Consider the following 18,506-nt stretch of genomic DNA (forward strand, 5'->3'; position numbering starts at 1 on the left):
CAGTAAGCGCAGATTAGCCATTTTTGCTGTAAATTTTTGGCTAAATTATGATTCTCTGAGGGACTTAGTACAGTCTTAGCAAAATAGATACCGCCGTAGAAATGGATTAACCATAAACTGACACTATTGACATTTACCAAGATTGTTTCCCTTGGGAAAAAAGTGGGATCTGGCCATATAGTGTGAGAGGAATATGAATTTTAGAGTTGATTGTCCATATTTTCCTTTAAGTAAATTAGTTTTCCCTGTCTCCCATTTGCACACACCCTTTGTCTGTTCCCTCTCCTCCACAAGTTACACTGCAGTTACTACGGTTTAGCAGTTGTGGGTTATAATTCAGATTTGTGACTAATATTTCCTAGGAGTTTTTGCAGAATATAATTCTTCAATCAGATTTAGTGATTTTGCTGATATTTTCAGAGAATTTATTTTTTTTGCTAAAGATGCAATTTTAGTATCAAGACTTTATTTAATGACTAGTGAAATGCTACGTGGGTAGTTGATTTTTTTTGGTCATCTCTCAAATAAAGAAAAGAAAAAGATTATGTATTAACATTTTCTGTTATGTTCTTAGAATCTTGATATGTTTTTTTCCCAAACTTGTTAGGAAAATTCTCATCTTGAACAAAAAAAGACTGGAATATTTTGCGAGGATATTTCTATCACCCCCACAGACTGATTCTGTGGTGCACATGTGGCTGTTCAACCTCTGGCTACATGTTTAATTGAGGAAAAGTGTAGCTACAAAGTTTAAGTTTTAGAAGGTGATAGGAGCATATCAGTCTCGCCAACCATCTGTACCACTGTGAAACTTCTTGGTTTGGAATTCAGACTAGCAAAGGCGGTTCCACCCATAGTTCCCTACAAAAGTAGCCTGTATCATCTGCATTTAGATGTCTGTAACCGTCCACAGACTGCTACTGTTATTTCACATGAGCACGCTATAGTCCTCTCAGATACTGCTTGTCATTATTGCCTCCAAAAAATATAATCCGAAAAATACACTACTTATGCCTGCAATCAGTTATTTCAAATGTCAAAATAACGGAATCCTGGGGGTTTATGTTTCTTGTTCCAAAAGTGTAACAGGGTGAAATTTGGGCTTTGTATGCAAAGACAGCGAGGGCTAGTGTAACTGTGAGCTGTTGCTGTACTCAGTCATGGGGATAATGAATCAGGTTGGCTGCCACAGCATACGTTAAATGGCATTCTTTTCCATTATGTGCTAATGAGATTGAAAGAGACTAGACCACTCCCCTAAAGGCTACCAGACTGCAGCTCAAGGGAATTAAAATCAAGGCTAGTGATGCTGCTTTTTTCCCCAGCACTTACTAATTGGCTGAATTTAGGTGGAATTTGCTACTGTGAAAAATTGCAGTGAGACCAGAGATAGAGTGTTACCTGGAAAGAAGCATAATGATAACTGTCTGGTACAGATTTATTTTTCAATTTTGTTTTTGAAAGCTTCAAACTCCCAGTGTTCACTGAATGGCAGTGAAAGGATGAGAAATCCTGAGAAAGGATGAAATAAAATCTGGTTAAGAAATTTAGGCTTTCCTTCTCAGATATCTAAAATAAAGAACACTCCCCTGAACCATTTCTCTCCTGAAGTGTGACTGATCTGTGCAGAACTATTCTGAGTCTCTGAAATCCTTCTTATGCAATTGGATGTTTGTTTCCCGTGCTTCTTTCGCATTTAGCTAAAACACATTATTATCTCAGTGAAGGCTTATTTATTAGAATCATAGAATCAGCTGGGTTGGAAGGGACCTCTGAGATCATCAAGTCCAACCCTTGATCAACTACCACCATGGTTACTAGACCATGGCACTAAGTGCCACATCCAGTCTCATCTTAAAAACCTCCAGGGACGGAGAATCCACTGCTTCCCTGGGCAGCCCATTCCAACGCCTGATTACCCTTTCTGTAAAAAATTTCTTCCTAATATCTAACCTAAACCTCCCCTGGCACAGCTTAAGACCATGCCCTCTTGTTTTACTGATAGCTGCCTGGGAGAAGAGACCAACCCCCACATGGCTACAACCTCCTGTCAGGGAGTTGTAGAGAGTGATGAGGTCTCCCCTGAGGCTCCTCTTCTCCAGACTGAACAACCCCAGCTCCCTCAGCCTCTCCTCATAGGACTTGTGCTCAAGTCCCTTCACCAGCCTTGTTGCTCTTCTCTGGACCTGCTCCAGCACCTCAATATCCTTCCTGAACTGAGGGGCCCAGAACTGGACCCAGTACTCCAGGTGTGGCCTCACCATCCCTGAGTACAGGGGCAGAATCCCTTCCTTGGTCCTGCTGGCCACACTGTTCCTGATGCAGGCCAGGATGCCCTTGGCCTTCTTGGCCACCTGGGCACACTGCTGGCTCATGTTCAGCTTCCTGTCAATCCAAATTCTCAAGTCCCTCTCTGCCTGGCTGCTCTCCAGCCACTCTGTGCCCAGCCTGTAGCACTGCAGGGGGTATATTTGTGGAGGCAGAAGGTTCTGAACTTGGCAGATTTTGTGTCAGTAACGTTTTTTTCAGCATTTTTGTGAGGAAGTATCTGGGCTGGTTGTAGCTGCATGAGGAGAGAGACAATGATTTCATTCTTGAGCAAGGTCAGTTATCAGTTCAGAGGAGGATATAGGTAGTGGATTACTTGGTGCCCTCTGGTTTTAATAAACCTTCTTTAGCTACAAGAGCCAGTGATGCCATCCATCTGTCATACAAAGGAGCATGTTTCTTCCAGTCTATGTGGATACAATTTAAAGAAGATCTGCAATTAATGCTTATGTTCCCCCTTTTCTGAAATGGTATCTACAAAGAAAAGAAACCATTTCTTCCTTTTAAACAAACACACTGAGAAGTACATCTTGGTTCTCATATTGGCCAGAATAAGGGACACGTGAATGAAATCTGATCTCAGAGGTGAAAATAACTTACTGCATTCAGAATCCCTGTGCACAGTAGAGTAAATGCTTTGGTTTTCTTTAAAGCTGTAAGGTTAGAACTAAAGCAGTGAGAGATCTTAGAGAAAAGCAGCTGCCATTACATCATTGCTTTATTGCTTTGAAAGTAAATGACCGTAAATAAATGCTCCAGTAAGAACAGATGTTTTTATCTACATCTCTTTTTTTATTGCAAAACAATTGTTACAGAAATTTCAGAAAGTTCTACTGTAGTAATTGCCAACTTCTGCTCTTTATTACGCATCTAAACACAGTCTAAAAGTGCATTGTGAATCCAGTAGACCTTTGGAAAGGACCATTTTCCCTAGTTATGTACATTTAGACAAATTATACTTGAAAAGCTTTGTATTAGTAGGAATTTGTTTAAAATGACATTTTAATAATTTTTATCCCTTTATAAATGATTGTTATACACTTAAAAATGATAGCCCAAATAATAAACGATTAAATAGCTATGAGTATAGTATATTGCAAACACTGTTCCAGACAGCAGTAGCAGCAAATAGACTCTCCTCATGTACAACAATTGCAGCGGTGGAAAAAGGATATAACTTTAATACAATTTACTCTTGTACAGGCATAAAACTGTATTTCACATCCAATTCCCTCTTCTGTCCCTTCCCCCTCCCTCCCAAATACTAAAATAAACAAGAGTTATCACTTCCCTGCAGCAGAAACAGCAGCAATTTAATAATCAAATGTTTTTTCCTAATAGCTCTTTGAAATAAGTATTGTGTGGCTCTACGACAGATCTGAAAGCATACAGCAGAAATTAAAAGGTCAGAGACTGTTTCACAACCAGTCTGGCTCAAAGGCTCTGTCATTAGGCTTCCAGCCTGAAGATAATTTAGTGTAACCCATGCTATGGCTCAAAGTAATATAGAGTTAGAAATGCAGAATAAATCCATCTCCTGACAAAAGTCAGAGTATACCATTCAAATCAGTGGATTTTCTGCAGATTTGCACCAGCATCAGTAAGACCATAGTTTGTAGTCAGTCTTGGAGAAGAGAAACCTGTGTGACCTGTAGTGTTCACCGTATGACTGGCTATAAAGCAGGGTAACTCTCATTGGGGTGCAGAAACAAAGTCCCTCCGCATTCAATACTACTGCTTTTGTGCCAATGTGTGGCAAGGACAGTGAATACCACCTACAGTAATGAAGGGCTTCAGTAGGTGAGCAGACACCCCCAATACTTTACTTCATCCCAGCTGGGACTGTGTTTTCATTTGAGGTGGCTGAAGGAAAAATCCATGCTAGGAATCTTTCCCATCTATTTTGAAGAAGATGATCTATGCCTACTATCTTTCAGCAGAACTGAAAATGTGGCCTTTCTTAAAACAGTTATGCATATTGTGCAAAAATGCAAATATCTTATCATTTTTAAGCAGGGGAGAGACATCACAACTACTTAAGCATTCCCAGGGAAATCCAGGAATGACCAGCTCACATTTTCCCTTCTGGTGATTATCAGATCCTTTTAAGTGCTTAACCTGAGCAACATAACAAGACATTTATGCTTGTTTTGAAAATCTGCACCACGAGTTTACAGAGCATTTTGTTTCACTGGTTCAATCTAATACCTTTGATAACTAATGCTCTCAGGACAGATACTTGTTTGCTCTGACTGCAGTCATTGGACTAAGGCTGTGTGCTGCTACCAGCACATTTTTTTGAGCAGTTATTCATGTAGTTGCATTTTCCATGCACTGACAGTTTCTAAGAAACAAATCATTTTCTTCTCATACAAAAAATATACCTAACTAAGATATTTATCCCCTGACAAAAGGCTATCCATTCCACAAAAGGTACAAATCAGTTTTGTTGTTTTTCTTTTTTTTTTTACCAAAAAATCTATAAATGGAAAATTAAAGAAAAAAATTAATCTATGTCTGGAACCCAGAGGGATTTCCGTACGTAGATGAATGTATGTTTTGGTTTTTTATTATATTTTCAAATTATCCCCTCACTGCCATTTGTTAACTGGCACTTGTGCTAAGAACAATTATGTAGCACCTTATCTCTTCCAAAAAAAGAGAGAGCCAAATGTCTGAGCACTGCTGTAGGTTCGCATTTTGTATTGAGTATTCAAATTTCATAAAATACAATTGTCATTTAAAAATAATAAAAAAATCACTTACTTTGCTAAAGATCAAACATAATGGAAATAATGTAAACATCCAAAAGTTTGAATTCATTCCTAACTGGATTCATCTTTACAGGCAGGCAATAGTAAAATGTTAAGTCTCCTAGTAGTCCAAAGAAACTCATGGAACAATGCATGCATTTTCTTTGACACAAAAAAAGACTGGACTGTAAGAAAGAGAAATTACTTCAGTCATATCACACTGTTATTGTGAAAGAATATTGTGCTATAATACAATACCTAGGACAAGTGTATACCCCAACTGTAGAATAGAATCACTTAAACCGGAAACAATAGAACAGATTATTATAGGAAAATATTTATAAAATACTGCACACAGCTTCCTCAGTCAACCAGCATATGTAAACAAACAGCTAAGCTCAACTGAGTTTCAAAATATGATTAGAGTTCATTTATCTTATAATCTTTTGCATAACATGCCAGTTCATCTTTCACACCATCACAACTCATCTGTCATGGCCCACAGCAGCTCATTAGCTGTTTATACATCAGCTCATACAGACATTTAAGTGGAGCTATACAAAGAAATGTGTGAAACATACCAAACTTACACATTGTGACAAGAAATGCATATTCCATATGTAAGCTAATAATTGGATAGTGAACTTAATGCTTGATGCAACATGTGCTATTTTATTGAATGTTACAGATTTACAACAAGACCATATAATGTAATATTAAAACTGTCCTGTAACGTTCACTAATATTACCACATGTCACAACTATATATGTGTCTACTTTATAAGTTATCCTTTGATATAGAATATGTCATATGGCACATGCTATAGCTACACGATGATGGATGATAAGACTTCCACTCTCACTAAATGATCATAATATTAGGAATGGGAAGTCTGGTCCCACTGCAAGGAATAGGTGTTTTAGCATCAAATTGAAAAAGGAGCAGTTTGATGCAATGTGTAAAAGCAGGTGAAAACAAAATAATCTAACATCCATCATAATATATATTCTGTAGAAACCACATCATAGAATAAATGGGAAACATTCAGGAACAGTGGTGTTCTGACATCTTGCAATCACACTTTTAACATCTGAATTTACATTTTATACATAATGGCAAATTTTAAGAGGTAAATAAAGTGTCCTGTTTCATTTTACTCGGAATGTGTGCTCCAGATCAATAAGGTGCTGTATCCTAAACATTTATACAGCTTCTAGGTTTGGCAAATTCCTTTACCCTGACAAACTAAGCGATGAAATCTACCCCAGAGGAGAACCCAATGCCTTGAACTAATTCACTAAGCACTGATAAGGAACTTGTAATGAATCTGAAATTCCTCTAGAGTAGGCCAGTAATACGGTGAAAATGAAAGAGTCCACAATAGTTTTAGCAGACATTCATAAAAGTAACAAAAGAAAACAAAGTGAGAATATCCCCCTCTACTCACCAAGGATAGATATATTTGGAGAAGCCTTAGGAAAAGGCTGCTAACAGAAGTTGGCACATTTGAAGCATATTGTTAAATACAAGTTCCTTTGCCCTTGGGCATTTTGCTATTGTTCAACAATCAGCCTGCCACAAGCATGCTTCATAATGCACAGAAAGGTTTCTGACCTTTCTTGGTATTGCCATGTGACTGTAATGCTGCACATGGGCTGAAAGGCAATTGCATAAACACACTGTCTTGGTGGAGTTTAGCTCATTGAAAGCCTGAACAAATAGAAGAAAGCAAGGAACACACTGGTGCAGGAAGTATGAAGCACTGTTCTTAACATCCCCTTGCTGCATTTCTTTGTTTCCTGAACTTTCCAACGCAGTGACTTGTTAACTAAATGTTTTCACCTTCTTTGCCTCTTTTCCTGAGGCTGATGATTATTTTCTGTCTGGATTTGTTGCCTTTCAGACTTAGCTTTCAGATGGTGCTCAGAGTCTCCCAGTGTGAGGACTCGGTGAGAAAATGTCAGCCTGCATTCTCAAAGGTGCCTTTGAAAGATAATTCCCATTTAAATAATGGGAAGTATGTACCCCACTCATGTGTTCATTTTTAATAACAAAAAGGAGCTGGTTCTACACAGCTGTTGGTAATTGTACAGATATTTTAATTTTTAATAGTACTAGCTTCAACTCTTTAAAAGCTTAAATGTTTCGCCTTCAAAAGTATGTGAAATTTTGATCCAGTTGCAGTTTATGCTTCTCTACCCTTTTCCAGTCTTCTGCATACCCTTCCACCTGTGACCTGGGACACCTTCTCATGAGAAGTTTGAAAGCCTGGTTGACATTGTGGACCCTTGGGTCAGCTCAGTGGAGTTACAGCTGTCTTCAACCAAAACTCACCACTGCACCACCATTCATACACACTTCCTCCTATAAAAAATGCTCATTGTGTCATAAGCTGCTGAATGGTGGAAGCCTAGTCACAACTGATGGCTTTTGCTCTTTACAGACACTTGCAGTTTCACTTTGGTTCTTTAACTTACCTTAGAAGCATATAGAAATTTTAGTGTTTTCCAGTCCTCTGACAAAAACATTTTCCTTTAAGAAACTTCAGTCTAATTACATGAATCTGGATTCAGATTGCTTGATAATTCTTGTATACTTTGAAATGTTCAAATACAGCTATGTACACATGAAAAAAAAAAGATATATATTTTTAGTTGAGGGAATGATGTGAAAAGTCGGCAGCTCAAATGGAACAGTAAGAAGAACCTGATAGCAGTGTGGTGCATAAATCTCCCCAATTTGTGTACATAATTAAACGGAGCAGTAAGAACCTGACAATATTACCATGCTCTGCTCTGATAACCCTCTTCTTACTGTTCCATTACATCCTTTGATTTAGTGAGACAACATGTGGTAAAAAAATAAATATATACTATTCCGCTTAATTACATTCATCCTGAGCTTGCTCAGCTGTGCTAGAATCTAGAATGCCTGTTTTATACAGGAAATCACCTGATATTTCAGCATAAATTCTCCTTCTGTTTAAGTTGCAGTACTAAAGGCATTTCATTTCCCTTTCTGCTCTTCAAAATACGAACTTTCTGTGGCACTAGAAGTTGATATAAAAGGAGACAAGTGAACATTATGGTTGTCGTGTTCACCTTTCTTCATTTCCACAAGTGTGGGATGCAAGGGACTTGGGAGTCTTGTTTGCTGCCAGTTCCTACAGAAATAACAAATGCTTTTCATCAGTCATCACAATGGTGAAATAGATGAAAAAGAGGTTGTGATTGAAACTTAGAACATTTAAATTGTACATCTCTTTTTGCCAGTTAATTTCCGCATCTTAAAAACTTGAATAATGATCAAAGATTTCAGGATGCCTTCAAATAAAAGGCAGATATTTATTAATTTATTTATACCTCTTAATTTATTTCTTCTGACTTCAAAAAGGGGGATTGTTATTCCTCTTGTTTGCTGAAGTCTTTTAAAAGCTTTCATCCCTCCCTTTTTCCTTAAGTGCAAATGTCAACTAGGTCAAAATGCAGTACCTCAGTGGGCAATACTGAGATTGACAATGTGCTCCCTTGACCGGTGGCTAATGCCAACTGGAGTTGACATTTGGTAACGTGAAGGTTTTTGGTTTTAATTCTGCTGAGAAAATGGACTGGAGAACAGATGACCCTTTGACTGCCGGTGAGCTTTGTCTAAGCCTAGCTGTGTTTGCTTTCAAAGCTGCAGAAGGCTCCTGTTCTTGACAGTCTCCTCATGGACAGGTTGTCCCCTCTGCTCTCTGGCCTGGAGGACTTACTCCTCTCAAAGGGGTTCCGCAGGCCTGTTGCGTTTCGCTGCCTGTCGAGTTTGTCACTGATAGAGTAGCTCTTCCGCGTGTGCTGAGCGTACAACATGTTGGACTCCTCTGCAGAGTAGCTGTTAGCTCGCTCTATTTTTGGAAGTGGGATGCTGTTGGCCAGAGTTCTTGCAGCATTGCTGTCTTGAGGAGATAAAGGGATTCCCTTCTTTTCTTTGGCCTCAATGTCTTCATGATCAGAGCTTGGGTGGCTTAGTTCAGCTTCTCTCTCTGGGTGGCAGCATCCCAAGTCTTCCACTTTGCCCCCAAGACTTCCTGGGAAACTGGCCCTCTCCGCGATGGCCTGGGGAGCACTCACACACCTCGTGTCTATACAATCTGTAATACTTGTGTACTCTGCTGTTTTGACTGGGACTCCAAGGCTGCTGAAGTAGCTCCGAGATGGAGAGAACATAAAGCTGTGAGATTTCACAATGGGCGTTTCCTCCAGTATAAATGGAGTTGTAGCCAGGTAACGACTGCTTTTAGATCGCTCTAAAGTGTGATACAAGGGAGGGTCTGAATCCCAGGGGATTTGACAGTCGGTGATTTGTGAGTAGTCTGAAGAAAATGCCCTTGTTTCTATTCCAGAGGTTTCCTCATAATCAAGACTCCTGCCAGAAATTTTTTCAGCAGGTGTACTGCTAATGTATGCACTGCCAGCTAAAAGGGAAGAGGCTATGTGAGCCTGCAGAGCTGCATCTCCAGGACCAAGAATATTTATGGAGCTCTCGAGAGGTTCTGTGTCAGAATGCATCTCATCCATGGCAGAAACATAGATGTCTATACAAGATGAAGGTCTTCTGGAGTCTGGGGCGATTGACAAAGTGCTTGTAGGGGCTAATGGAGTCTTTCCTTCTTTTGCTATTGAGTGGGAACTGATTGCCCGATGCAGGCTTGGAGATCTTTCCTTAAAAATGCTTTCCAGCTTTTCCAGCCCACACTTGTCCTTCATATTTGTTGCATAGAAAGAGTGGCTTCGCATGCGGGGTGTGATCGTAGGCGATGTTGGGGACATGGATTCCTCTCCTGTGGGATCTATGCTCTCCTGAAGCTTGTAAGCGTTTCCTTCCTGACTGTTGAAGCTACTCTGTCTCACGATGTAGGCTGCATCCGTGCAGTCAGATGAGGTCCTGGATCGTATCTTAGTTGTCTCACCTCTCTCTATGCCAGTCATTTTTTCTAAGGCAGTCACCATCCGTCCCATCATGTCTTCCAGCTGAGCAAGCCTGATGTCAACGGTCTGCAGAGAAGCCTTCATGCAGTGCTCTCGCTCATTTACTTCTTCTAGTCGCATGGCCATATTCTCTACCCTTAAAAAGGGAAGAATTAAACAGGTTAATTTCTACAAAGCAGTGATGTTCAGCTAATAGGTCACCAAAATTTTTGGCAATGAAGAGGTCTCAAAACCCCAAGGCAATCTACACCACCTCATCTGCTTCAAAACCCTGCTAGAAATTCCACAAACAAATACCACTGGCTCGGGAAACTGCTCCAGTGTGTTAAACACGTGACACCTGCTGCATAATGCAGAAAGGGGGATTGGGTGTGACTTATCCTAGGGACAGGACATATTACATAAATGTTACCATGAATTAGTGCCTCTCTTCTGTCACAGCTTCTACTTAGGTTGTTATGAATGAATAATACTTATAGCAGATGAGACGTCTCCAGTTGTGCCATGGGCAGGACCACTGCAGCTAACTGCAGAACTAAATGAAGTAAGGAAAACAGGCAATATGCCATAGAAAGTGGCTAACATAATATTTTTTTTCTGGTATTTGCCCCAGATTTACACCAGTTAGTGCTATGTGGACCTAAGCAGATAGTTTCTTTGTTTGCTGATTCATTTTTAGCTCAGATTTATAGAAAAAATATATCAGTTATTTTATTGAATATAGATTATATCAAGTTAAATATGCATGAAAACTGCAGGAAGAGAACACTGATCAAAGCAAATACCGCCTACAACAGGACACACACACACACTAAGATTGCTCCATTACTGTGATAGTGCTTTGGGTAGTCTCTGGTAATAGCTTAGGGATTGAAATGATGGATTTTAAAGCAATTTTTTAGCTGCTCTCTTAATATATATATAAAAAATTAGGTTAAAAAAGTAAGAGGTAATTGAATGTAAGATTCAATATATGTAATTTAATTTAATTTAAACTTCAGTATATGTTTTCTACATTGTTGATCTGTCTCATTTTAAAATGTTTTCAACTTTAGGTGAATTGTGTACTAATCTATGCCAATGGCCTTCAACCATTTCAATTCTCTGGCTTCTAAAATGTCTCAAGTGAAGGATTTATGTGGAGTCTGACAATTTTAAACAATGAAATTCCTTTAGCACATATGAATTTTCTTCGCATAATTATTTTTCTCTGGTTGTAGCCCCTATGGCAGACTGGGACTTCCACTATCTGCCAAAAAAGTACTAAAAGCCACAAATTTATGTAGTTATCTTTGACTGATAGATTACAATTCTGGTTTTCCACATTGCTGTAGACACTGGAAAATGAAGAGAGAAGCAACAAATACCAAATGGCACAATTTCCACGGTTTTCTCTTCACAAGTCTCTTACACTCTGCCTGTTAGAGCAATTCGTGCTCAAATGTTAATAGGTACACTGTCTGTTGATAGGCACACAAATCATTGCCAGGATTTCTGATGGTACAAAAATAATCTTCTACTACTGCTAGTTAATTTTTCAACAGGACAAGTGATCCGATACTGACAACACCATAAAGTCTCTTATTTGCCCAGAAGGAAAACAGATTTTAGCAATGAATGAATATTGTGTAGCGTTAATGCCCTGTTACATAATGCTCACAACTTTTGCTGGTGAACACTGAAATCTGACTACGTTGGGGTGATGACCAACAGAAACCTGCCCACACAAGAGAGGACAGGTAAGAGTGTGACTCTGCTCTCTACAGCAAGTTGCATATTCCTGTGAGATACAGGCTTTTTCTGTTGAAGTTTGGAAAGCACAAGCGCAGCAAATCAAACAGCAGTAACTGTATTGCCATCATCAGACTTCAACAGATGAATCATCAGGTAATCATTGCTAAGAAATCAACTGGTAGCTCCAACGAATCTCATTCTTCTCATTATGATTTAGACACCAGTCTGTTTCTAGTTCTACCAGCTTCTCTAACAAAACAGATTAATGTTATTACAAGTACAGGATATAATTCCATTGTGAGAGCAGTTTATATGAGAAGCAGCTGAATTTTCCCTCATGCTATTACTTATCTGAACAGCTATTTTATGAAAGCAAATATACTTCTGAAATATTTATCAGTCAATAATTAAGTCCTTCACCCCACATTCATATTCTACAACAACTGCTCCAAGATGATGAACAGACAAAATTTTAGGGCTGTGACACATAAGAAGCAATTTGAGAAACCTCTGGATTTTAGTGGAGAATGCTCAGATTACAACAACAAAAAAAACCCCTCTGACTGCAGCAACAGTTACCAAGAACTGGAATAAATTTATAATGTTCTGTGAAGCTAACTGGATAATCTGGTTTTGACGTTGGTTGTTTGTTTTTGTTTTTTTTTCTTGCTTTGACAGCTATAAACAAGCGAAATAACTTTCATACAGACACAGTCAGTTTGTATATGAGTAGAACAGTGAGACAAGTTTTGCATCCTACATTCATGTGGGGGCTATGCAACACTACTGAACAAAACTAATGCATCCTTAGGAGAACCTAGAGTCATACCTTGCTGGTACATATTCATGCGCTTGTTCTTCCTTCCCCAAACATGATCTCTCAGCTACTGTCAGAGGCACAGAGTGCAAGCCTGGTGGTATTGTCACAGGTAAGGTGAAGAGAGGTTTTGTGTTGTGTGGTCTGTTGGTTGCTATGGAAGTGACCATAGATGTCACTGTATTGATAGTAGGGGAAAATTTATATAGAAATGTAACAAGATAAGGGTAGTGCAGTCTGGAATAAGAAACCAGAGTTAACCAGAGATGTGCCTAGAGAACTGAGAAATACATACATGTGTTTACACTTGATGAGCTCTGACTATACAATTCTAGTCACAAAAAGAAAGCTTGAGAGATGATGATCTCCTTCAAACCTAAAGCTATTAGTTTAATTTAGTCATCTTTAGTTATATATTGCATATGGTCACTCCAGAATTTTTAACAGATATTATTTCTTTTAGTGATATTCTCTCGCATTAATTTGATGTTCAGTTCTGTACTCATTCATCATACAGAACAGCACCATGATCTGAGAATAAACCTATTAGAAACATGATAAAATCACATCAGCCAAACACTGTGAATGTAGGAGAATGCATTCTGGAGAAATACAGCCATAATCTGGTTCTTAGAATTTTTGAATAAGTGTTTTTTTCTATTTTTGCATATTCTTGGGAAAATATACTTTCACTCAGTGAATAGACAGCTAGACCTGTACTTCCTTGAGGAACAGTTTTGAATTAAAATACTATTTCAAAATAAGAATGTCTGAGTTTTGCTTTGGATTTTTTTCTCCATGTATACTCAGGAGAGTATATCAACCTTTTAGCAAATCTCACAGTATCCATGTATAATGCCTCCTTTATACCTATGCTTTTCCTTACAGCAAGATTTAGTCAACTTATTAGAAGGTGCCAAGCCATCCTAACAGAATGAGAAGAGAAAAAGAGGAGGCTACATATAAAACATGCATCAAGATGTGCTGCTGAAGCTCAAAAATTTTTAATAGTGAAACAAACATGGACTATATGAGGACAATATTCAGTAACCAGGAAAAAAATAAGAGATCAGAACTCAGATTTTATATTACCTGTTATGAGCCTTTTCGATTACAGTTTGAGAGATGATAACTTTTCCTGACATTCATGTCGGCTTATTTATTTTTAACCTTTGAACATATGTTTACTAGTAATTTAATGAAAATCATTCTTTAATGGGAGTAAGGCACTCTTTTCTGAAGTGGACCTCTTAATTGAATGCTAGAATTAGGCTCACAAATCCCTCTGTCTAACTATGTCCATTTTTAAGGCATCGTTTATACTTCAAAATCCTTTTCAACCACCATAAGGACCGTGGACACTGAAAGTCACTACAGGGCTTTTGATAGGTGATTGCTGAATGATTTTATTTAAATAAAACATAGATAGCAATTCCCAAGACTGTAACAGGGTATTAGTACTTTACCTGACCTCTTTTGGTAAAGCAGTGCTTACATGAGCAGCCAGTTTTCCCAGGTGCAGTGGTTTCTGCAGGATAAGGATGTTGGGTTGTCCTGGCTGCATTCCCATTGGAGCCTAACACCACTTAACTCTTTTATGACCAAAGAGAGATGTCACTAGATTCACAGACCCTTCCTGCTGTCATTCTTTATGTGTGGGTGGATCTTGTAGGCTCAGTCCCTTTTATCAAGACAAAGCTATTTCTGTGCACTTCTGCCTGCCAGCTCTGAAATCAAGGTAATAGCTATGTCATCATCCACACGGATGCTGTAAGTGTAATTGCATTGCAGACTGTAAAGTGCTGTACTAATGGATACCACAGAGTACCAAAGATGACATAATAATATCTACTCTAGCCAGCATATTTGCTTTTCAGATACTGTTATGATGTGACCCTGCTCCCTTTGCAATCAACAAGAGGTTTTGCATGGGCTTTGAAAGAGTCGAGACATGTCCATGCAGAACAAATGTTACTAAAGAGATTGTTTCAGTGGCTTCATGCCAGATCAAGAAAAACAGTGCAGTCTTTTTTGATCATACATGTCTCTGTGTTGGTCAAGATGTAACACAATGATTAGAAAGGAAGATGCTCAAGGAAAGGTTGTGATTCTTCTGCTCTATTCTGGAACAAGGTGCTATAAGATTTTCACTTAAATTAGAGATAAGGACTCTTTCCTATAAAACAGGGTCAGCACAGAGTGCAAAGGCAGCTTTTATTTACTAATTTTCAAGGACTTAGAGCATTCACATGATGTAAGGGAGGACCCAGCTGGACTACTTATCATTTACAGATCTTCAAACATACCTCTTCCTTCCTTTCCCACCAAAAGGCAAGTTATGCCCAGATATTTGGACCAGCATCTATGATTTTCAGCTCAGTTCTGTGACCACTGGACCATCAGAACACAAGAAAAAAACTACTCGGACCACAGACCAATTTAGCCCACTATCTTAGTTTGAAGGATATGTAATTCTTTCTTCCTTATATTCTCCAGTTTCTAAGCATTTTTTGCTCAAAAACTTTATGGGCTCAATATAAACTCTATGTATTTAGCAGTCCTTACTGGATTACTTTTCCTGTAAGCTTGTCTAGTCTCTGTTTGAATGTATGTAGCTTCTTTTAGACCTCAAAAACTTTCAAGAAGAATTTGTTCTGTTCCACTACTTACTGCATGAAAAAATCACCTATTTTTCATTTATTTTGAATCTGGAATGCTGTTAAATTATTCTATTGCTCCCCTATACCTTGTTCTGGGAGTGTTCTGGGAGTGACAGCAAACAATTAATTTCTACTCACCCTCTCCTTGCACTCATAATTATATAGACCTCTATAATTTCATCTCTCATTTATCTCTTCCAGACCAGTAAAGCCGGATTCCTTGGCCATGACAAGGATATCATTCCATGCCTTACTGTCTAACTTCCTGTCTAATATCCTTTTCTAAAATATATGTTTTAGGAGTTCTCTGGTTTTCAGTAATGCAGATGATTAAAGATGATTATCTTCCAATCTTGCCCTGGTATAGATTTATTTCAAAATCAAATTAACAGCATGTTTCCTTGCCTACAGAAAGCATAGTTTAGGCATAGCTGAATTAGGGGCAGCACTAGAAGATTAACTGTAAGGAGGAGAGTGTTATATCTGTGTAATCAATGAAAATGACAACTCACCTGACCTCTGTTATTCAAATTAAAGTGGAGTTTTCAGCTAGTGGAGTATTCATTAGTTCATAAGTTTTATGAATATCTGACAGGATAAAATATTTATTGGCAAAAGTGCTAAGAATCAAACACAAACTCTGTCCTCAAAATCTGAGCTTGGCAGTGTTCTATAAAAGCATATAAGCACCATGGCAGATCAACAGAGTTTTTAGGACTGACGGATTTGAAGACTGGCAACTTCCACTAAATTAAGGTAGTACTTTTGTCCTCTGTGCATTGTTATAGGTAAAATGTCCTGCTCCATTTGAAATCCATATCAAGATCGCTGCTGGTCTCAATGAAACTAGCTTACCTAGCAAGGCCCTCCTGAAACAAGGCTTGCTCCTTATTTGAATGGCTAGTGGGTGAGAGCTAAAGTATTACTTTTTGTTGAGGAACTCTAATTTACTCTTCCATTGTGTTCTGACTGCTTGTACCTTAAGTTCTGCTTTAAGAACTGAAATGCAAGAATAAGTGGTGTCTCTCACTACATGAGGTATTTTCTAACACAACTGGTTAAAAGATTAACTTTTTCAAACTTATCGTGCAATGATTTGGGTTGGAAGGGACCTTAAACATCATCTAGTTCCTGCCTCTGCCAGGGAAACCTTCCAGTAAATCAGGTTCCTCAGAGCCCCACCCAACTTATCCTTGAACACATTTGCTTTAGCAAAAAAAAGAGAAAATTATTTCACCAGCTTTTATCACTCTACTTTTTAGTAAAGACTTATCAAAAATACCTCAGATTTTTCCCTTTTCAAGAAAAAGAAAGGAAAAATAAGAATGGTAACAGAAACACATTTCCAGATCAATTTATGAGAAGAAACAAAAAAAGTGCACCTTTCTGAAGTCACACGAATTCTTTCATCGTTGGAGGAATTGAATCTGTCATCCTTTTCTCTAAAATATTCTTCTATGCACTGTTCTTCAAAATCATGGACCTTTTTCAGTTCGTCCTCAGTTATGAAAAGCTCTGTGGAAACAGTTGAGAAATGTGAATTTGGCAAATATTAACATGTGAAATTAACTATATATTTATTGTGAAATTCATGGAGTAAACTTTCAAAAGCAGGCTTCAAAATTTATGTGGCATTTTGATATGAAAGCAGATAGATACTGCTAATTGCCAAATTAGTGGCTTCAGTTATTTATGATTCTGGAGACAGAAACACTTACGCAGGCAAATGGTGAGCAAACATGAATACATTTGGATTACATGGGGTCTAAACACAGCTGCTGTTCTGGCCCTGGAGACATGGTGGAAGCCAAAGCCCACCTGTAGTCTAAACAAATATAATGACACTAGCAGACTACTAGGACAGGAGTCTGAGGGTACAGGAGCCTGTTTGACATGTCAAGAACTGATATCTGCAGGTAGCAGCATCATGGGAGTGGGAGGAGAGCAGTCTAGTTGTACTTCCATCTCCACCACCACATGTGTCTCCTGCTCCTTCCTCGTAAAGAAGTGGACTATGGCATGGACTAATGTTGGGAAGAGATGCACAACCTCAGCTCCCTGCCTCTGGCATGTAAACTGGGGGAGGTGGAGATCTACTTTGAAGAGTTAGATAGAGAAGAAAAGAGAAAGTGTTAGCAAAATAATCTGACAGGTTTTCCATCATAGCTATGGGAGTACATATTAAAGTGTGTGGAGAAACTACTCCTCCAGTTTAAGTCAGTGTCAAAGAGAGAATATGTATACAAAATTTCTTTTCACCATCTCATCTTATGTAGGCAAAAAGTGTGCTGGGTGGAAGTATGTGCTGTTTGCTCAAAAAGTAGTAATGTTCTCTCTGTGTTTTCAAAAATAAAGCTGGAAGTGTGATGGACTGTAAGAAGAATTCCAGCAACAACAGACCTCTAGTAACGGCAAAATAAACACCCTTGATTTGAAGGACCAAATTGGGTAACACCACAAAAAAATCCAGAAACACACAGCCCCATTACCACTCCAAAGAGAACAAGGGGTTGGACAGTGCAGGTGGAACTAAATTCTTCAAGGAAGATTTTTGCAGGTTAAAGTTGCTCTTCTGCTCAAAAGGTTATCAAGGTGCTGGACTCACGCCTGTCAAACATTACACATTACCAATGGCATTGGGCAGTCCACTCTGTGAATTGTCTAAGGCTTACTTAATCCATAGTCTCTCTCATCTGGATCACTTTCATGCTTCCGCCATCTGCAGCAGAGGTGTTGGAATATCATAGTCATGTGGCTGAAAATGATCAGAGGTGGTGGGAGAACAGGTCTTTCGTGGAATGTCATGATTAGCTGGTATCTTTGAAACTTCCATACTTGGTTAGATATAGATTTGACTTCAAAAAATGTGTTGCTAGAAGGCAGGAAGAGGAAAATAACATCAGATTGAAATGGTTTTGGGTACTTTGCCGAAGTTGATATGACAACATCTTAACTAGACACATTTCACTAATACTGGCAAATGTTTCCTTGTCACAGAAATGGGAAGCAGAACAAAGTAATAAGTTTGTGCTTCGGCAAAGCACAGTGGTCATCAGCCTTTTCAAAGTATCTTGTTATTATGCATATCTGTTGTGAACAACCACTGAGTCTTACAGCAATCCATTAAGATAAAATCTTTTTATTCTTGTTTTCCATATTGGGAATGAATGATGTCATAACTGAACTTTACATTTTTTTGGCTTATTTGTTCTGATTCTCATCAGGTGTCTGTCCTTGGAAATAAGC

The 18,506-nt window shown here is 38.5% G+C and overlaps 1 protein-coding gene across 6 annotated transcripts in view; it reads right to left on the reverse strand.

Annotated features, from left to right (window-relative positions):
• Positions 1–3,099: 3,099 nt before the first annotated feature.
• Positions 3,100–18,506, reverse strand: part of TRPM3 (transient receptor potential cation channel subfamily M member 3) — a 415,263-nt gene continuing 399,856 nt past the window's right edge. For 3 of the 6 annotated variants that reach the window (XM_027662909.1, XM_027662907.1, XM_027662908.1), the window contains exons 25-27: positions 17,933–18,132; positions 16,643–16,775; positions 3,100–10,185 (exon numbers count right to left, since the gene is read on the reverse strand). In XM_027662909.1, the coding sequence (XP_027518710.1) occupies positions 8,736–10,185; positions 16,643–16,775; positions 17,933–18,132 (1,783 nt within the window). In that variant the 3' untranslated portion in view covers positions 3,100–8,735. The remainder of the gene's footprint in view (positions 10,186–16,642; positions 16,776–17,932; positions 18,133–18,506) is intronic. The other 3 variants (XM_027662910.1, XM_027662911.1, XM_027662912.1) reach the window with 1 other exon arrangement.

This window comes from Corapipo altera, unplaced genomic scaffold (genome assembly GCF_003945725.1).
Source record: "Corapipo altera isolate COAL_440 unplaced genomic scaffold, ASM394572v1 61167, whole genome shotgun sequence".
NCBI classification, from domain to species: domain Eukaryota; kingdom Metazoa; phylum Chordata; class Aves; order Passeriformes; family Pipridae; genus Corapipo; species Corapipo altera.